The sequence below is a fragment of the Cryptotermes secundus genome, unplaced genomic scaffold (assembly GCF_002891405.2).
Source record: "Cryptotermes secundus unplaced genomic scaffold, Csec_1.0 scaffold42, whole genome shotgun sequence".
Classification (NCBI taxonomy): domain Eukaryota; kingdom Metazoa; phylum Arthropoda; class Insecta; order Blattodea; family Kalotermitidae; genus Cryptotermes; species Cryptotermes secundus.
Window position 1 is genome coordinate 1,359,464 of NW_019720161.1, and position 23,014 is coordinate 1,382,477.

Below are 23,014 nucleotides of genomic sequence, written 5' to 3' on the forward strand. Positions count from 1 at the left end.
GGCTCTACAATTACGAAATTTTGGGATACCAGAGGTACGAACTCTCGAGCGTTAACTCGTTGCATTGACGTAAGTCATGAAGTAGGTAATGAACAAGCTAGCAGTTTTTGTTTGACTTCATCGTGTCTATTATGTGAATACTGATACATTTAAATGTGTATATATGAAGTGCAGTTTACTATATAAGACGTATTTTATGATTGAATATTGTTTATGATATTCGCGGGAGATTGTGTTAAACACCGGCCTCGACTTCTCATTCGATAACATATAGGACTGAAAAGGAATAACAAAATGAGGGGGGAGTTTAGAGGACGAAATCTATGTAAAAATGATTAAATTTTCTCGTGAATTCTCAGCCGTCTTTAAACTTGTTCATGTGTAATAACGTGCTTACAACATTAAATCTATAATTTAATCTTCTCTTTGCCAGTCGTGAAATTTATGGCTGTTGATATCTGGAATTGTAGTGGATAGTAAGCTTAAAAACTAATTTCTAATGACACATATATCACTAGTTGCATGTTATCAACATGACTAGTCAGCACAGTTTTTACTTATGTCTCACAGATTAAAGTGTACCGGGCATTTATCCTGGAGGAAAAAAACGCATTGTTAAGCAACGGTAGCACATTTAACGATTTGTTTTCACGGTTATGGTTATTAAGAATGTCATTTGGTTTTTTGACATCGTGTAGCCTTTTGGCTTTTAATTGGTGCAAGTAAGGAGGTTGAAGTAAACACAGAGGAAACTAAGTATATGTTGCTGTCTCGTCACAAAAATGCAGGGAAAAATCATGATATAACGATATAAAACAGATGTTTCGAAAATGTGGCACAGTTAAGATATTTGGGAACGACAATAACAAATCAAAACCTGATTCAGGAGGAAATTAAGAGGAGACTTAACTCAGGTAATGCTTGCTACCATTCAGTCCAGAACCTTTTGTTTTCTCGTCTGCTGTCAAAAAACATAAAAATTATAATATACAAAACTATAATTTTGCCCGTAGTTCTGTATGGGTGTGAAACTTGGTCTCTCACATTAAGGAAGGAACATAGACTGAGGGTGTTTGAGAACAGGGTGTTGAGGAGAATATTTGGGCCGAAGAGGGATGAAGTGCCAGGAGGTTGGAGAAAATTGCATAATGCAGAGTTCATAACTTGTACTGTTCTCAAAGTATAGTTAGGATGATCAAGTCAAAGAGGGTGAGGTGGGCAGGGCATGTAGCACGAATGGGGGAGAAAAGGAATGCGTATAGAATATTGGTGGGAAAGCCAGAAGGAAAGAGACCACTGGGAAGACCAAGGCGTAGGTGGGTAATATGGATCTTAAAGAGATAGAACGGGGTGATATGGATTTGATTGATGTGGCTAAGGATGGGGACCAGTGGAGGGCTTTTGTGAACACGGTAATGAACCTTCGGGTTCATTAAAATGCTGGGAACTTCTTGAGTAGCTGCAGAATTGGCTTCTCCTCAAGAAGGGCTCAGATCCATAAGTAAGTTGTCTTGTAGGCGGATACTGAACGTTTCGGAGAAGTACGAATGCTCCTTTTTCAAGATTTAAGTTCAACATTTAAACGCTGGAGCTGGAGGAAGGATGCTTCTCTGCAATGTCTGTATCCACCTACGGGGTTACACTGTGTTACCGGGCAGTTTGTCGGAGACAGTGCCAGAAACTGATGCACTATCTTACTTTTTGATATAATGTCCAATTCGCGGTTCACTAAGAATTCCACCGTTCGATGGTATATAGATACACTGACGTCATTAAATATGCCATAAAGAAATAAATGCCTCCAGGAGCAGATAAATGCTAATGAGTGTTTCCAGAATCATCTCAATTTTTTTCCTTGGCACTACAGCCCCAGTGGGTCTAGGCCTACATCCATGAACTTCTCTGTTCAGTTCGGTTTTTCTGGATCTTACAAATTCGGTAGGACTTCTTGGGCGGGTGATCAGCTCGTTGCAACGGCTCTACCTGTACACAAACACAGAAAAACGCACACACACAAACTAAACATCCATGTCCTGAGTGGGATTCGAACCCACGATCCCGGTTTCCAAGCAAGCGAAGACAGTACATGCCTTAGACCGCTCGGCTACCGTGACCGGCATCATCTCCTTATATGGGACATAAATATAATCTTGAACAGTGCTATTTTCTGCGATGTGACGCCATGTAGTCTGTCCGAAAATTACTGAAGTTTCGGAGAAATATACGGTAGCGTGCAGAGCCGTTACTCCTCAATTATCGCGAGATAAACAAATATACCAGAGCCATTTCTAGGCAACGGGTTTGTAAACATGTTCCCGCGGCAGCGTAGATGCATGCAGCAATAGAGGTACTTTACCAAACGATGTTTTCTACTCTGTCCGTGCAAGGAGACTATAAGACGGGCAACTGAAGCAAGAATATTTCAGTCTGCGACCTGAATATGGCTTCAAACTTCCGTACATATATGACATTTTAACAAAATTATTCAGGCAACAATTGGAAGTAATACAAAATCATGAAAATGCAAATGTTCATAACATTGGACAAGGCGAACACCGAAAAAAGAAAATATAAAAGGTTTAAACTTGGCGGCGGTCAAGTATACGACCGTTAAGTGACAAGACTGCCGTTGAAGCAGGAGCTACTAATGATTGGGCAAGACTTGGTGTACCGAGCGTGGAGTGACCGAGGCCTTGTATATATTTTATACATAAACATTTATATATATATACCTACATACATATATACATACATTTAATAACATGTAATATGTAAATTGTACATACTGACAACAGACTTACTACCGTTGACTGTGACTTGGGCAAACGACAGACCCGTCCCCTCCTCAGAGAAAGCGCTCCACATCAAGAATCCTGTCTGACAGTAATAAAGGTCTGGTTTTAAGCCCCAGATGGGTGCTTTATTCCAAGGCAGACCGACCGACCGTCAGTTGTGACATTTCTTTGAAGAATAGTTCAGTCGGAATGGAGCCGCCGACCAGAAAGTACATGAACCCGGAAGCAGAGGAATAATTATTGTTAGAAGCTGATGTCAGGCAACTACTAGTGAAGACACTGCGGGCTGGAAAAAAACTTGTAAAGTGTTGAAAGTGGCGTAAAAATTAAGTGTAATTATGTGTTGTGTTCTAAAGTGGTCTCCAATATCCAATCAGAACCCCGTCTTTAGTCACTCATACATACGACAATACTATCTCCATTCTCAGGTTTAAAGGATCAAGCATGCACACATCAAGAAGCATATAGCAATTTCTTGCTAGCTGTTTGCGTGGCTTACCCTTTTATCTTGAAGGTGAAGGCAGCATGTTTATCCGAAACGTCGGTAAACTTGTATCACATTAAACGGCACCACGTCCTAGAAAACAGTATTCTTCGTAGTGAGTATTCTGGGGACTTAAATTCCAAGAGAATTTCTGATATTTCTAGCAGAAATACCGTTGTACTATACATGTTATTTAAAAAAAGACCACAAATATGGTCACAACTTTCACAATCATGAATAATGTACAAGGCCCACACTAACAAGAATTTTCAGATCGCCGTAAAAACTGTCGGCGATCAGCGAAAACATGGTGCATGGTGTATTTCGGGAGGTACCGTACTTTATAGAGGTAGAATTTCATGCATAGGAAATGTCCACAGAAACTGCTGTCAAAACTGTCAGTACATTCTGCTCCTCTAATGTCAGGCTGAAGATGTCTGGGCTACTATCCATATCAGCATTGAGATATTCAATTTATTTCAGTTTATAATAAAAAAATCACAGGGTTAGACGTAGCGACTTCATTTTAAATTCCGAAGAAATAAAACCGACTCCTATGTTCGACATTGATATTGAATCTTCTTCCTCTCTCGTCACTGGATAAGGCAGATATTTGTTTGTGTCAATAGACCAACTCTGCCGAGGAAAAATGGTTTAAGTCCTCGGAATTTGGGTAAAGATAAAAAGACAAAATTCTTCCTATGCGTAAACAAACACCACTCCATAAAGACGTACAGGGGAATGAGGGTATTGCTCTATTATTCTGAGATACAAATTTTGAGTTCATCCCTCTTACTATTTTTTGCTAACCTAGATAATTTCCTATTCTACCTTCTTGGGGTGGGGTGAGACAGTGCACTTGGTACATCGGCCACTAATTGGACTATTGTACCAGCCCCGGATGATAGATGATGAATGTGGAGCAGCTGGTGGAATGAGAATTGGCAAGGGAAACTGAAGTTCTTGGAGAAAACCGTCCCCAGAGCAACTTTGTTAAATAAAAATCCCATATGATTTGACCTGGGCTCGAATCCGGGCCACGGCTTTGGGAAGCCGGCGACTAACCGCCTGAGCTCTGGCACGGCCTTAATCTACGTTACTCCGTTGAAGGTCACTCCAAATTTACCACGAATTTAGGTTTGTATTCCATAGTTTGCTATCTATTCGGAACTCAGATAGACAGATTAGAGAGGATAATATTAAAATAGGTCTTAGAGAAAATAGGATGAGGGTAGTACCGACAGGACCAGTTGACGGTTCTTGTGTACATGGTAGTGTACCTTCGGATTAAAGTCCTAGAGTAGCTGAGCGACTGCCGGCTTCTCAAGAAAGTATGAGCTCTTAAAGGTTTACTTTCATTGTTTGTTTTAATGGTTCCTCACAGATGGGTATATTTCTTTTGGCCGTTCAAGGTCATTCCATTACCTCCGCACCTACTGATCTACAAGACTTATTCTTCTTAATGGTGTGAGGCTGAGTCCACTTTGTACTGCGGCCACTACTGGCCTACTGTACCAGCCCCAGATGATAAATCATTGTGATTGTGGAATGAACTTTGGCAGGAGAAACCGAAGTGCTCGGAGAAAATCTACCCCAGCGCCAGCTTGTCCACCACAAATCCACATGACCAGACCCAGGCTCGAACTCGGACAGCCGCTGTGGGAAGCCAGCGACTAACCGCCTGAGCTATGGCGCGGTCCTATAAGACCCCATCACTTGCTATTTATGTCTCAAGGAAGAGAAAAAGTGGAGGCGCAGTTCAAGGTAGGATGACCTTGAGTGGACAAAAGAAATGTCAGCGACAATAATTATTTTTTTTTAAACATGGTATTCGAATTTGAAATTTCACTTGATGTGAAACACTCTGTACAATTTGTAGAGCTGTGTTCGTGTATAACAGACAGCAAACCACCATTCGCTTGTACTCTGACGCAATAAAGCTTACGCCGAAACCTTTTCACGTAACATGGTTTTCATTCTTACACCACTCTGGATAGAAACGTGTTTGGATATGCTTTTACACTAGGCTGCACCTCGTTCCACGTTATATGCACATCACAGTGACGGCTACCAACGGAAATTTCTATTTTATATAAAATGAAAAATCGTAGCTTCATATGTACATAAAAATCCTTTTTTGCAATAACATATAGAAAGTCTGTCTGAGTAACATGACATAAATCCACATAATTCCTTCTTGTACACATTTTTTCAAGGAATGGCGGTCTGTTGTTGCGCACAGAAAACAAATATTTCACTGAAGATTGCCCCTTTCTGGAATGGGACCTCGTTTAGTATGAAAGATCATTCTTCCACCCTGAAGAACCTCGAGTCCTTAAAATGGTCATTTACAAGAGAAAAGAAATTGGAAGAAATGATGGGGCTGAGTGGGCCACAGAGTGTTAGAGAGAAGTCAGGGGAGGAGGCGTATTCAGCAAACAGTGGTCCTTAACCTGTAGGGGAAGCGCGATTATAGGGATGGTACATTTTAGGGTTATTTTCTTTTTCTGTTAAATTAAGATTGAACTCTACTGATCGTCTCTCCATATATTGACCAGTAGTTGGTAGTAATATAAATAAGTTATGTAAAAATATAAGGGACAAATTCTGGTTCTCTGAGCCTTAAGATGGAGAATTTCCCTTCGAAACGTCGTGCCTGTTACAACCCAGAAGAACGCAATCTTCACAGTCACCGCTGCGAGAAACACATTCCCAAAACGTATCATTTATAGAATTTTAGATTCTCATAGCAGTGACTATGAAGGATCTAATCTAAGATAAAAATTGTGAAATTTAACTTAAATTTCGGGGAAACATTTTGCTTCCATCTTTAGACTTATGTTTCCTACGCGTTTCGTACTTGTTTCTTGCTTGATCTGGGTTTTAACCCCGAAGGAGGCGGAATGCTCCTCCGAAACGACAGTTGACTTTCAACGGACACTAGCACCATATCCCAGAATATATGACTTTTCATCACTAAAATATTTTGAAAAATTACGGTAGCAATGGCGGCTTTCTTCAGCGTGACCCAGTTCCAGGAGGTGGCGGTAGGAACGTTCCTCACAGTCAGAAACTCAAAACTTTTTTGTTCAACAGCGACTTATTTTAAATAAACGGAAAACGATGAAATCGTAGAAGGCGATTTCGTGTTATTTATTGTGGACTTACTCGCTACTTCTACATTACACGTGTTTGTAAACGACGTTAAAAGAGAACACCTCTTACGCCAGAATTTTCATTTCTTCTTAATAGCCTTAATCTCTACAGACAAGGTCGAATTCAGCCTAAAGGCTACCGCATTCGGCGGCAAATTCCACCGACCCCTGAAATAAAAACGGGTCAATTTTCTCAAAACTTAATTATAATTAATAACAGAATTTCAGGACACTGAAGAAAGCCGTCATATTTGCCGTAATTCTTAAAAATATTCTATTCATAAAAAGTCCTATCTTCTGGGACATAACGCTGTGTTGTCCATTGAAAGTCAAAGGAGGTTTCGAAGGAACATGTCGTCTTCATCTCTGGAACCGAAAAACAATTGGAGAAAGAAATCGGTATGAAGGAGACAGGAAGCAGATCTTAATGCTGGCTAACTGATTTATGCCTCTATCTTGAAGATGGAGACTTCATATTCCTCCGAAACATCGGTAGAATTTCAACGAATTACACGGCATTTTATCTCAGAAATAAATAAGTATTAATAATATTTATGCTCATAATATTACAGCGCTTATCAGTTGTCTATTAAGTTTACCTAACCTTGAAACTCTACCTACACTTGTATTCACATATGTAGTACTTATATATAACACTGAATTATTGTTTTCTGAGCTTTTCTTTGGGTTGTGTACAGAAAAACAAAACAAGGCGATACAATCAGAACGATTTTGCCTGTCTTCTTCCATTCATAGGTACGCCTAAAAGCATCGCATCGTAAAACTAAGCTTCTTCCTTGAAGAAAATCTTATCTTTTTCTAAAATAAACTCGGCCTCTGTTGAAGCAGATGGCAATAAAAAACTTCCCATGGGAAGTTTACGCCGATCTTTCTCCGGGCATATCCTGGTCCCCATGGTTACATCTCTCTCAAGTAATGGCGTCCTAAAACGTGCTAAATCTCTGTTCTCCCTACAGACTTCACATATTTGCTGGACTGTTCATTTTATGATTACATGATGTCGGCAATAAATCGACTGCAAGAACAATCTCTCCCCCCGTAACGAAGAAATTTTCCAAAATGAAGTCCTTATCAGATTCATGTTCGTCACGCCCTCGCACCTCTGTAAAAGAGCAAGTTTCTGGTGAAACTTGGCAAATATTCCTCCTAAAATTTGGCTAGAACACGGACAATGACCTGATAGCGATGTCATTTCGTATCCGAGAGTCCCCGTTTTGAAATCTAAAATTGCAGACAGTTTACCCAGATATGATTCGGTTTATATCTGCAATAAATGGAGTAAATCTGCAGTAATATAACACTATCGTTATTTCCATACTTTACAGTTCACTAGAGTACATAGTACTAGACGTTTCCTGGTAACGGCTCCAACAATGGCTATTCCTCTGCCTCTGAAGTCCTCTCTTCACAGACTCACTCTCAACTCACTAAGTCAAAGTCAAAGTTATTTTACCATTGGCGATTTACCGCCGATCAGTTCGTCTTGTCGCCAAGCCCCTTGGGACTCACGTCCAGAGATATTTTTTTCAACTGAACCCTTGCGGTCATAGTATTACGTTAACATCCTCTCTGGCGATAAGATGGGTTTGTCTCTTATGAGCATGCTTGGCCTTTATTCAAGCGTAGGTGTTATTGAAAATGATTTCTTTTGCACCATATACAAGTCATGCGAGTACAGGTTTTTGCAAAGCAGATCATGCTTATCTTATATATCTTATGCTACAACGGGAAATTCACCCTCCACCTGACCCCATCCTGATCCAGACCAATCGAATCCATACCAGCCCATCCTATCTCTCTTAGATTCATTTTAATATTATCCACCCATCTACGCCTTTGTCTTCCCACTGGTCTCCTTTTTCCGGCTTTCCCACCAATATCCTATATGCACATCTCCTCTCCCCATTCGTGCTACATGCCCTACCCACCTTATCTTCCTCGACTTTATCATTCTAATTATGATTGGTGAAGAGTACAATTTATGAAGCTCCTCGTTATGCAGTTTTCTCCAACCTCCTGTCACTTCATCTCTCTTCGGTCCAAATATTCTCCTGAACACCCTGTTCTCAAACACCCTCAGTCTATCTTCCTCCTTTAAAGTAACAGAACAAGTTAGTTTATAGATGACGCACGAAATAATTGGTTTAAGTGAAATGCGAATAAAATATTTTATGTCTTTAAAAATTTTGCTCACACAATTTGTTGCTTCGATATGAATGCAGTTAAGTAGCCTATGTGTGGGATGCGAGGTGTTTCTTTATGTGAAGTGTTCCTTAGTGATGTTCGTCTTCTTCAGGTGTCTCTAATTCGCTAAATTTTTACACTCTTATGTTATGTCCAACTTCTCATATCACATGTGAATGCGATATCTCATAATTTAAAATAAATTGACCTTAATTAAAATGAATAATACATGGTTAAAATTTACTTAAAATGTCAAAATTTTGCTTGCGGTCGTCGTCCATTCATCCAAACATTATTTGAGGTCTCCATTTTTATATTTACTTGCCCTTTGACATGGGTGTTTATGTGTTATTGTGTATCTCCTAGGTATGTTGGTGTAGTTGTCATTAGCATATGAAAAGAACACATTACTGTCATTGTTAATTTTGCTATGTTTTCTGTTTTTATAGTTTGATTTACATCCTCTTACTCACGTATTCCCTTCCGACTGTAGGTCCTTCAACCTGCCTGTGTAGTGGTGTTGTTATCGTTCTGTTTATGTAGACATTATGAATGTTCGGCATGCCTAATCCCGCATTTATAACGTAACTGGGGGTGTATGTGCTGCTATCTTGTGTAAACTTCGTGCAATATCTCGAACATTGGTTTATGTGTATCGATATATGTGTCATATACTCGTATATATGCCGCTTCACCCCCGAGGAAAGGGCCCTCCACGGTACCCATTGAATAGGAGGTTGGGTGGGCCGCAGAGGCGGTCTGAAATGTGTGGAATATACAGAAGTCTCTATCCTCTTCCGGGAATCGAACACCGGCCGCTCATCCCATAACTCGTCCCCATACCAACTGAGCTATTTCACGGTACTTAATTTATCTGCCTCTGTTATCAACGTAATGCAAACTTCGGACGCGATACTCATCACATTAACCTCTAATGATGGAAAGGGAAATAGCCTCCGAAACATCGGCTACTAACTCAATATTAACACAGCTAATCGACCAGATATACTTCATTATATACATAATGTATTCATAATTAATCTCTGTATATACAGAATTTTCCAAAAGGAAAGATCAATACTCTGGGAGGTCACAGTATCGGTCATTGTAAGCAAATTTGTTCCACGTGTCCTAATCCGAAAGGTTTCCGAGATAAGAGTTATTTCACTGTACAGTTTCAAAACTGTTGATAAGAAAGAGATATTTACATTTACCTACTTACTTACTCATGGAGATGAGACCTTCTCGAGAAGCCATCAATTCTGCAGCTACTCAAGAATCTCCCAGCATTTTATAGAATCCAAAGGTTCATTACCGTGTTCACAAGAGCCCTCCACTGGTCCCCATCCCGAGCCAGATCAATCAAATCTATACCATCCCACCATATCTCTCTGAGATCCATTTTAATATTGTCCTCCCCCCTTTCGCCTTGGTCTTCCTAGTGGTCTCCTTTCAGGCTTTCCCACCAATATCCTATATGCATTCCTCTTCTCCCCTTTTCGTGCTTCATTCCTTCCTCACCTCATCCTCCTTGACCTGATCATTCTAATTATACTTGGAGGAAAGTAAAAGTTATTAAATTCCTCATTATAGAGATATTACGTAAAGTTTCTAATACGAGTATTTATTGTTCAAGTGAGAAAGCTGGTACAGTTTACCTAGTATAATACACTTCCGAAAATTCCACCGTTAACATCAGCTCACTGTGCAACTCGTTTGAGGACATGGCGTGTTGCTCGTCTGTACAGTGTACAGTTTAATAGCTCTGTCTCGGTGCAACTCGTGTGAGGACATGGCGTGTTGCTCGTCTGTACAGTTTAATAGCTCTGTCTCGGTGCAACTCGTGTGAGGACATGGCGTGTTACTCATCTGTACAGTGTATAGTATACTGTATAGTGAAACAGCTCTATCTCGGTGCAACTCGCCATGTCCTCACACGAGTTGCACCGAGATAGAGCTATTTCAGTATACAGTACACAGTGAACTGTACAGTGAAATAGCTCTATCTCGGAAACCGTTCGGAAGAGGGCGCATGTACATATACACTTGTTTTGCTTAGAATGGCCGGTGCTATGACTTCCCAGAACATTGACCTCTCCTCCTGAGACACCATGTATAGAGCAGATGTTAGTGGAGACATCTGTCGACGTTGATATAAACAGAAGGTGGATTCTCTACAAAGCGACCATATCAGCGTGGGAGAAACAAGCCAGGGAGGTGGGGAGGCACCTGGGTATTTGAAGAGCGATTTCATCCAAGCTGTCGGACGGGGTGAGCGGCGTCCTCTCGAAGAGGCGGCTGGGCTTCACAGTGAGGGCGCTGTGGTAGCGGTGACGCCCTAAGCTGATGCTGCGTCGCTGCTGCATCCCTCCGCCGGTGCTTGTACTGCTGCCGCTATTGGCCTTCTTGCGCTTCTTGCTCTCTTCCTCGCGACGCAGGTTGTGCAGGCGGAAGAAGAAGACAGACATTCTACACACCAAACATACAGTGCAATGCAAGGTAGATGAAAAAGACATTTATAATGCAGGGGTATTCATAACGTCGTTACTGCTGCGTCTTCCCAAATAATACTAGATGACAAAGAAAGCCGTCTTCTGGGATGTGGCGCCATGTAGAAATCGTGTTAACCGACGTTTCGGAGGAACGTATCGACTCCATCTTCAGGGTAGAAGACAAGAAGAAATCCGCTAGCGAACCAGCTAGAGCAACAGACTCTTGCACCTGCTCTAGCTGGTTCGCTCGAAGATTTCTTCTTGTCTTCTACCCTGAAGATGGAGTCAATACTTTCCTCCGAAACGTCGGTTAACACAATTTCTACATGGCGCCACATTTCAGAGGACGGCTTTCTTCATAGTCACCGCCGTGAAAACCTCAAATCTTACAATTCTAGATGAAATTTACAATCATGGACATTATTTAAATGCACTTTTTATTAATTTATTTGTAGTTTATTTAAGGACGCTCTTGGTAACTTTCTCGTTTTAGCGTCGAATGATTTCATGATAACTGACAACTTTCTCATCACCATCAAAGACAAAACAACTCTTTTTGGGCCATTGCCTTCCTTAGAAGATTCTGATTTTTAACCAGCCTGTTTCCACTTCTTCGGCTTTCGTGACAATTTTTTACACACCAAGTTTGTTAGTTTTCCTGCGAGAGTTTTCTAACTGAATGAAAATGCAGAGAATACTAGCAACGTCTTCGGAGAACACCAGAATCAGACTTGTTAAATAAGCTATGGTTTATAAAGTATATAGAAAAAGAGATTTCGGAAGACAGAGAAAGAAATGGAGACCCGTAAGTCAGTCTGGGATACGTCAATTTTTAATCCTTGCAATGAAGATAAAGAAGAAAATATAAAATTATATGGAAGGAAAGTAATTTGAGAGATATCCCCATATTTACCTGGAGGAAATGAGAATAATCACCAAAAACCACAGTAAGAATATTCTGTATCAAGCCGGAGATTCGAACCCGACACCTACCATTTATGATTCAGAAGCGTTACCGACCGAGCCAGCTTGTTCGACCAGCAAGATCTGAGAGGGAAAGTTTCTTACAGATCCATGTTACATCGGATTTGTGGCCTGTGGCACAGTCGATAAAGTTCGGAGTTTTGGAAACAGAGAATGTCCATTAATTAACAAACTCCATAAGGCAAAGTCCTTTCTAACAGGCCCACACTCTTCATCTGACTGCGAAATTTCTCTACTTTAATGGAACTAGAAATTTAATTACTGCGTACGCAAGAAACTTCCATCTGATATTAACCCAAGCCAGTTGTGTACAGACCATATTCTAATTTATTTATGATATTTTTAATATTATCATCCTAACTACTTCTAGGATTCCCGAAATTTTTAAACAAAAGTCTCTGAAGAATTTATAATGTGCTCCATGCATGCTACATACACCGACCGTCTCACTGTTCTTCGTTTGATTTAATTAGGCGAAGAGGAGCTCCATCTTTGGTAATTTTCTCCATCATTGCTACATATTTTCTCTTAAGCCCATATATTCTCCTGAACAAGCTACTCTTAAACACGTTCAATCTATGTCCTTCCTTCAGAGCGAGTGACCAAGTTTCACACCCACATAACACGAAAGGCAAATTATAGTTCTGTAGATTTTAATATTTAATTTATTTTGTAAAAAGCTGTGAGGAAAAGGATCTGAATTTACTGGAAACGAACACACCTCCAATGTAAAGTGAACTGTTTCAGGATCAATATGTTTTTGTGTGGTCCTGTACAGACCTGAGCAAAGCTGGCCGCAACGAACATTGACATTGGAGGGCGTAACCACAATCTCATCACTGCCGGCCCAGCTCATATATACCCTGTCCTTTTATCATTACCGGCAGTGCATAGCTTCTCCCTCGTTTACGAGAACTGTAAATGGACCAGTATCCCGTACTCATGTACAAGAATTTCAGGTCATGGAAACCTGAGTTTTGATTGGAAAGCTCAGGTTAATAAGTTTTATATGACATGAAATCATTGGGAAGAGAAGGAAGCAAAATATTCAAAATTATATGTTGTAAAGCTGTTAAAACATCTCTCATTTTAATTAACGAAAATATTAATTATCTGTAGATCTGCAAATATTGTAATATATATGATCTTTGAATAAAATAAACCTCATTTTAATTGGAAGCTAAAAAAAAAAGTAAAGTTTAAGAGAAATTATGGTTCCGAAAATTATACAGACAAACGCCATTACAAAGCTGTAAAACATCAAGAGAGAGTTTTGGTGAGGGGCCTCTCGCATTTTAAAACAAGATGTAATACTTCAAAGAGAACTGCATGTAATGTAGAATAGAATATATATTATCTTCGATGAAAACAATGAACCAGAATAAAATTACAGTGAAACGTAATCTCTGCTAATCAGAATCTTTGACTATGATATCTCTGACCTTGACACAGCCATTGTTGGTATGTTATACTAATGCGAGAACTTAATAAATATATACTATCTTGTTGGTAACGAGGAATTTTATTTTTCATAATATCTAATATTCAACTGAATTATATGTACTTTATTAAAGTATACAGCATGTGTGCCATGTACATAATTGTAAATTTCAGCTCTAGTTTTATATGAGAAATTAACGAAGAAAATGCAACAGTAAGGAGGTTATGAATTTGTCTCATAAATAGAAGAATATAATAAAATGTAAGGAATTGTTTTGTCATAAAATACTTATGAAACACCAAAGACATACAAAGGCATTCTTTCAAAGATAATAAGGGAATCATACAATATTCAAATATTTGAATTAGTATAATAACTTTGTTATAAATTATATAAAATGCTGGGTAATTTTCATTAATTAACCAAATAATCGTGCATATACAATGTAAATGTGGTTCATAAACTGCAAAATGAGCGTATCTATCAAAGGGATATTACGATATTTTCACCTTAATGAATGAAGAAAAGACTTTAAGAAATAATCTACAGTCTGCACAGATGTATAAGACAAAAGGAAAATATATTATGATAAAATTATATTTGTGTTCATGAAATTGTCGATTAAAATAAATTAGGTTTCTATCTTTCACCAGGTGGGCGACTGTGAAATCACATTTCAATTACTGAAGGTAAAATGTCTCTGTGCTTGCTTAAGCACCAAGCCAAGAAGATGTATGGACAATACAGATGCATTCTTAAATTCGGTATTAAGCGGAGATAAACGATCAGATCAGATCCTGTTTCTATCAGTTCGACAGGAGGGCAGGTGGACCCCAGAGCCATCTGGACGACATGAGGAAGAGAAACATGTAAATTACAACTGAAAATCAAAAATAAATATCTATAATTATACAGACAATCAAATCGCTGCAATAAATCAAAATGTGGATTTCATTAATTAAATGGATAAGATATACTGTCATGAAAAATTAGTTGTACATTTAATATATTGTTTTGTTAAGCCCAGTATCTGCATGTATGCCGGATAAAAATGCGGAAATTTAATTGTAACTCGAAAATTACTTAAATTCTTTTCAAACGCGTTAAACAAAACTCCTTGGCCTTCTATAATGTGCGAGGTATATCTTGAAACATTGTTTTCACATTTTGGTTTTCAGTTCTAAATGCACATAGAATTACTCGTACATACGTAGTCACAACAACACATTATATCTACTAAAATAACGAAAGATCTCTTATGTACACATTTGAAATTTCCTTTGATGGATACTATAGGCCTATATTTAATACGATAATGGGAAATTTATTTCTTACTTTGCAGACATCTAATATTCAGTGATGTCAAAATATTCGAAGTTCCTTAGAACTACATATTTTCCCAGCATTTTCAACATTCTGGAAATATTGAATATATGCATGATTCATTAATAATATTGATAAAATATTACAATAACATTTAAATTTTTAGAAAAGCAATGCATACGTGCATACAATGCTTGGTGTAATGTGCACGGGGAAGCCAAGCAGTGAATTGACACAAGCACAGCTAAACACAGGTATAAGAATATACAGTGCGTTCAATTAAGGAGGAAACTTCGCAACACCGCTAACCCGGCCCAACATTCCTCCCAGGTTGCTGCTGTAACTGCTGATAGCAGAATGAGTCATTAGCGCTTATAAACGTGCGCTGTTACAGTTACAGCAACAATCTGTGAGAAATAGTGGGCCCGGTCAACGGTGTAGCGAAGTTTCCTCTTTGACTGAACACCCTATGCAACAAGTTATTACGAACTACTAGATATCGAATCCACCTCTGAGAAGAGATTTGTGTTTGTAGTGGAATGATTAGACGCAAATATGTTCAAAGCACTTCGGGCAATAAAGACATTCAATAGCTCTCAATTAAAATTATCAACAGATATGGAATTATATTTATCCAAAGAATTGCAATGATAATATATAAAGTGGCCGTATGCAACCTATGGGTTGAATTTCACGAAATGTAGACTTGGACAAGTTTCGAAAATAAATCAGGTAAGTCTCTTTCGTGGCATATTTAACATAATTCTGTAGGTTTAAATATAAATTAATATTTATAGAAATTAACACATGATTTTGTCATCTTTAACGGCACAATAAAAGCAATTTCACAAGCTCGGGGACTGAAGAGGAAATATGAATTAGAAAATCATATAGTGACTGCTTTATCGTTACAACGCGCATGCGTATCATTTAGATAGTTCTATCCTCCGTTAGCCTATTATCCTATAGGTATTTATACAACGAAATCTGTTACCCCTGACAGAAAATCAACAATCATACTCAGTATATATATGGAAAAAATTGTGTTTCAATCAAATTATATATTTAAGTTATGGTTATGAAAGCGGCCTCCGTAGTCTAGAGGTAACGTTCCCACCTCATGACTCGTGGTACGCGGGTTCAAATACCCGGCGGAGGTCGTCGAATTTTTAAGGGCGAAAAAATTCAGGGAACAAGTCCTCCGGGAGGGACTTTAAGCCGTGGGTCCCGTGTCGTAGCTTTACGGCATGTAAAAGAAACTCATACCTCCAAAGGAGGTCACTGAGCCAAATTGCGGACTTTTCCCGCCCAACAATAGTCTCTAAGGCCTCTGATAGATGGGGAAAGCATTATAGACACCGCTAAGCAAGTGGCCGAACTCGCTTGCTCGGCGGGACTGATGGTACGCACCATTTATCGGTAGGGTAAAGAGACTGGTAGAATATCATAGAGGGAAGCACAATAGATCAAATTTGTCGCGGTGCATGGGGAAAGCCACCCTCTCTAAATAACTAATTACTATGGTTATGAAGGGCCAATTTGAGACTAAACTAGAATCTATATTCAAATTTTGAAAATACGATCCTTTTTATTTTCACAAAAATTTCTATTATTATATAGCAGATAATAAATTACAGTATATCACTTCAGAAGAATCAATTATGCATTCAATATCACAGTAACCGACGATATGGCAATGCATACAATGGAACCGCAGGGGAGTTCATTGCAGTTCGTAGCAGAACAACATTCCAGAATTATTCTACTTCAAACTTTCATTATTCTTTCCGTTTAACACAAACCGCAGACTCTTTAGGAACCCATAACTCACCCTGGACCACAAGAGAGTTCCAGCTTTCCTAATTTCCGTTCTCAGAGCTGAGATTTCAGAATTTTTCAGAAAGTCATCTGCGTTAAATTAAGTCAGCCTCGCAGGAGACATCTGATGCGAGACACCAGTACCACTGAACAGACCAGGGGTTACAAGCGCTCCCTGCGCGGCAGGCATCTACTATAGGACTATAAATTTCCAGTCTGTATCCTATGAATGCTCTTAAATCTCACGGGTATATAAAAATCCTTAAAAGGATACCGAGGTGCACACGGGCGAACTGCTTACAGTCCATAGAATAAGCCATTAGTTTCTTGACTTTATACATATTCACTTTTTGGTGCCCGGCATTTCACTAACCTGGCTGTTCTACTACAGACACACTATAAACTTATTGTAAGATAACATTTAATAATAATTACGAGAGTTCATTCTTAATTGGGTCTTGTTCTTAACTGAAGAATAATGCTAAATGCTATGAAAATGCATGCTGTACAAGCACAAGAATTGATTTCAGACTGGATACAGAACATGCTCACTACATAAACACAGAACAAAACAATGTCACTTCTAAGATACACAGATAATAATTATTGAGAAGAAAGAGTCCAGTTAACATTCCATGACAACAACAAGACGGAATCCAATGCAAAGTAAGATCTGTCTTATATTTATATCAGCACGACTTCATCTAGATATAAATGAAACAAGACTGTAAAACTTCAAAGTTCTTTAACATGGTAATTAATTTCAGGTGATTGATAGTGGTATACAGTGACGTTAAGACAGCATATGTACCATTTTATGATCAGTTTCTGATCCCATGTTTTATGATTAGATTCAAACGAGCGATTGTTATTACGAAATTATATTTAAGACAGGCTTTGTATCACAGCTTGTGGTCTATCCTAATTTCATATATATCATTTATATAAATTAACTGTTGAATTCTAAAATGGTGTAAGTCACCCAATTAGAGTTCTGAGATACACAAGGTTTACTGCGGACTATAATGTGAAGCATTCACATTAATTTTGTTCCTTAGCGTTATAATTATCGTGTAACAAATGAAATTACATTTCAAATATTCTGTTTCAGAAATATTTTATTCTTAATTACTTCTAGTCATATCTCTTTATTTACTTCAATATTTATTTTAATTAATTACTTATATAATTAAATGCTTCTGGCAACTACTGCTCCCAGCAGCATTACAGAGAAGTATGACATATACCATTGCTGAGTTAACTCATTTTCATAAAAAGTTTGACTTACATCACTTTTGATTTAACAGCCTATGTCTTCATATCGGTTCTCTTGTAACGACTGGCGAGTCCAAGGCTCCATACTGCATCCATATTCCCATTGTGAGGCTCACAGTCATATTACAGGGCTCACCAATTGTCGTAAAGAATTTTGCAAGGGGCGTGTTAAGTGGACAGAAGTAAAGCTATCCCAGCTCTCACTTACGCACCACAAAATGAGGATGAATGGAGGAGTGAAGTTACAGTTCCACGTATTCTCAACCCCTACACTAAATGGAGATAACTGATGAGCTTCACGTCTCGGTTGCTTTAACTTCTTGGAAATAAACATCGATACCTTTTGGATAGGCTTGGTGGGCCACAGAGGCGGACTGAACTCTAAGGAAAGAAGGAAAATCTCTTGTTCCCACTGGGAACCAAACCCCTATTTCTCGGCCATCCAGCCTATTGCCTAGTCAGTATACCGACTGACCCTTCAGCAACCATAAGAAGATGGTTAACATGAACAACAATAAACAATCTCAGACAACATCCTTTGTACAGAATAATGAAATTTACGTATCCACATCAACATACGTAATATAAGTACTCACAGATTATACACGATACACCGAAGGAAGACTGATCACCCGTTCGTGACCTATACATAACTTTCATTCTCTCAGCGCTTTAAAGCCCTGCAATCTGTTGCTATGGTAACGTGAAACTGTTTCATTTCAGAAGTTTTCCTCCCTACCATTACGTGACATTATATATATATATAAGGGGGTGTGAGCAGTAGGTGACAAAATCATCTTCAGGTGGCTTAGAGCTGAAACATTTAGGTCCACACCGAGGGACATATCTATATGAAAGAATTGCATTAATGGAGAAAATTTATATTCTCCACATAAATACTGAATATAATATTTTCTGACTAGTCGTAATTATGTTGACGACAAATAAAGTGTAAGATTCTGCCACGAGATTGCGCGAGAGTTGCAGTAGCAGGCAAATTAATTTGAGCCAGGAAAGATAAACAGGTTTATCTCTCAACACTAATGTCTTATGTGACGAAATGTGTTGCAGCGTAGTTCGGTATTCATCTATCAACATTTCGGAACAATATATTGTATTTTGACATCATAATGTGTATACAATATTTTATTCAGTTTCAGTCAAACAAAATATATGTATAATGTTCTATAATTACGACATGCTTCGGCAAATATTTTTGGCCATCATCAGGCAGTACTTGTGCATTCCCTCTCAATTTCTCTGCTATCGCACCTACATTGGCCAATGTTTGCAGTTGGTGGAAGGTCATATTGTTATTCACAATGTGGATCTTTTGTTATACACTTTCCCAAATACTGTAAGTTATGTAAAACTTTGTCCTAGTTTTCCGAAGGTTATACCTTGTTCGCAGTACAAGCCAATTTCAATTTTGCCTTAAAATTTTTCTTAAAACCTGGAGATCTGCCTTAAAATTAATTTTCTTATAATTAAGTTAAAACAGCATAACTTGAACAAGTTAAAATTAGCCCAGTTTTAGTTTAATTCTCGTTAGCATTGAAATTTTTAATTTTTATTACCTTATAATTATTTTAGTGAGACATGTAGTCCTGAGTCCTGAGTCCTGTGTAATCTTTTAATAATAACTGTTTAAGTCTACTACTAAAAACCTACACTGTAAACAAGAATGCGCCCTTCCCAAATTTGTAAACAGTGACTAATGGAAGAGCAATAGCAGAGATAGTTGAGAGTTACTGTGCAAGTACTATCTGATTATGGCCAAAAAATAGGGGCCGCAAAATGTAATTATAGAAATTGTAGAGTTATCCTAGAATTATACATATATTGTGAGACTCTAGCTGAATAAAACATTACTTTAATATCTATATACGGTTCCAAAATAAGTGATGAAGAGATATTACGTACTTTCTAATACCGGTATTCATTGTTCAAGTGACAAGATTGGTACAGTTTACTTAGTATAACATATTTGCAAAAATTCCACCGTCAACATCAATGCACTTTGCAACTTGTGTGAGGACACGGCGTGTTGCTCCTCTGTACAGTGTACGGAGTACTGTGCAGTGAAATAACTCTATCTCGGTGCAACTCGTGTGTGTTGCTTGTGTGCACAGTGTACTGTACAGTGAAATAGATCTATCTCGGTGCAACTCGTGTGAGGACATGGCGTGTTACTCGTCTGTAGAGTGAAATAACTGTACCTCGGAAAGCGTTCGGAATAGAACATATTGTATATAAATCTTTTTTTTTTATTTGTTTCATTCTGGTCCGTCACACTAACAATTATAAATACAGACCACTCCGTCCAATGCGACATATAAGTTTTTACTACGTTAAAACTTATCTCCCTTATATGTTTCGGTCCTTACGGGCAATCTTCAGAGGGAACATCAGCGAAAACAACGCAGCAAGCCACGAACAAACCCTGGACCACATCAAGAGCCTCCTCATCAAGATAGACAGGCGGCACAAAATCTGCCCCATACAAGAAGGACGATAGAAGTACGGACACGAACCTACGTGGTTTAAAAAAAATTTAACTATTAACAATAAAGGTTTTTTTAAATAACATCTAGAAACTTTAAAATCTTTACAACATCAGGAAGCTGCTGTGATTGTGAAACGTTCGACTTTATGCGTACTGTGCATTATAGGATATAAGTGTATGTATTTTAAATCAAAACACCTATTGTGATTGTATTTTCCAGTTTGTAATGATGTTCCCTCTGAAGATGGCCCGTAAGGACCGAAACATGTAAGGGAGATAAGTTTTAACGTAGTAAAAACTTATATGTCACATTGGATGGAGTGGTCTGTATTTATAAATCTTTTCTGTTCAGAATGTCCGATGCTATGACCTCCCAGAATATTGACCTTTCCTCCTGAGACATCCCCTATACTTCATATGATTGTCATATTAAACATCTATTACATTCCTATGCACCCTTACACAGATGGCATTTTCTACTGAGGCAGAATCTACTGTGTCTAACACAAGAACTAATTTTAGAAGGAAGTCCTATTATTTAGTTCTATGACAAGCGGGAAAGGTCTAAAGACGCGATGCAATTTCATACGTCCATTTAAGCATCTAATTTAATTTCAAGCTACACAAGACTGACAGCCACTCTACAATGGGGGCGGGAGATGAGTCGGATGTGACGTAACGGATTTCCACTTCGCTTTCTCTTAAGAATATGAAGGTCTCCCAAAGGAGTTGATAGGAAAGTGATCGGAAAAGAGCGAGGATTAAACGGGAAGGAATAGGCAAGATGATAAAACGGAAATTGACAACGAAGACAAGGGTTACTTCGATGGGGATGTATAAAGGTCAGTGTTCTACAGTACTGCACAATCTCTACTTTCCTGCAGCTGGGAAGATCAGGTTTCTAACAGAATTCAGAGACATCTGCTTGGTAAGGAACAGATTGATGTAGCGGTAAGTCTCCAGTCTCTATAGGCAAATGCTGGAACAGTATGTTGAGTCAGGCCACGACCGCTTTCTGCCAAAACCTTTTCCTTTTTGTGGATTATTTTAAGATGGCGTCAATATTAAGTTTATATAGCGTCGAATGATTAGTTAACTAACTAAACTAGCTTCATGGAGCTGAGCCCTTCTTGAGAAGTCGTCAATTATGCAGCTACTCAGAAACTTTCCAATATTTTACGAAACCTGAAGGTTCATTACCGTCTTCAAAACAGTCCTCTACTTGTTCCTATTGTGATTCAGATTAATTTAGTTCAAACCACCTCATTGTATTTCTCTAAGATCCATTTTAATATTATCCACGTATTTCTTGGTTTCCCTAGTGGTCTCTTTCCTTCTGACTTTCACACCAATATCCTATATGCATTTCTCTTCTCATTCATGCTACATGTCATGCCCACCTAATCCTCCTTAACTTGATCATTTTAAGTAAATTTATTAAAGAGCATACGGTCTAGAAAACCGAGATTAATGGCCGTGGGATCCGTAGCAGTGACCACGTGACACCCTCTATCAGCTAAAGTTGGCACTAACTTCGCCGACAAGCGGCGGTCGCTCGGTCGGTATAGTTCACTTGCGGACTGCAGGCCATGGAAAGAGTATAAGCTATGAAGCTCCTCATTATGCATTTTTCTCCAACCTCCCGTAATTTTCTCTCTCTTCAGTCCAAATATTCTCCTCAACACCCTTTTCTCAAACACCTTCAGTCTATGAAGAAAGTCGTCTTCTGGGTTTAGGCACAGTGTATTCTTCGTTTTGGCCGACGTTTCGCAGGAACCTAGCGCCTCCATCTTCAGAGCAGAATGGCTTGGAATGCGGAGAGCAGTAGCTGTGGTGATAGGATGTGAAAGGTGCTGCTTATATACGAAGTAGGCAGGGGGGTGGTTAGGGAGAACGGACCAATGGGAGCAGTGGGGAGCGATTAAGACCATATATGGTGTGTGTTGATTAAGGGAGGGGGGAGAAACGGCCAGAGAATCCAGGAACCTTGAGGTCAATAGCACTAGGAAAGGATCCCACTGACTCCATAGAGCGCAAGACGTTGCTTCTCCTAAAGAAGTCCCCGTTCCCTGAAGAGATCTGTCAACAACTACGACCACAATGCTCCAGAACACCGAGACTCTATGGGTTGCCAAAAATACACAAACCTGACGTACCATTAAGACCAATTATCAGCACCATTGGCTCCCCCACCTATCGCTTGGCCAAACATTTGGCTTTCCTACTTAACTCCTACACCTGTGACTCCCCACACCACGTGAGAAACTCTGCCGAATTTGTCCAAACCATAAAATCCCTTCGGTTGAACCCTTGTGATATGATGGTTAGCTTCGATGTGGTATCGCTTTTCACCAAAGTGCCAATCAAGGACACTATGGATCTACTAGGAGGAAACTTCGCCGAAGATGTTTTGAGACTCTTTCGCCATGTCCTAACCACATCCTACTTCAGCTTCGATGGCCAGTTCTACGAACAGACTGACGGTGTAGCCATGGGCTCTCCACTATCTCCAGTCATCGCCAACTTCTACATGAAG

At 39.0% G+C, this 23,014-nt stretch overlaps 1 protein-coding gene across 2 annotated transcripts in view; it reads right to left on the reverse strand.

Annotated features, from left to right (window-relative positions):
• LOC111866912 (potassium channel subfamily T member 2) overlaps positions 1 to 23,014 on the reverse strand; it is a 534,419-nt gene that overhangs the window by 168,725 nt on the left and 342,680 nt on the right. For both annotated transcript variants that reach the window (XM_033752480.1, XM_033752482.1), the window contains one exon: positions 10,869 to 11,108. In XM_033752480.1, coding sequence (XP_033608371.1) covers positions 10,869 to 11,107 — 239 coding nt within the window. In that variant the 5' untranslated portion in view covers position 11,108. The remainder of the gene's footprint in view (positions 1 to 10,868; positions 11,109 to 23,014) is intronic.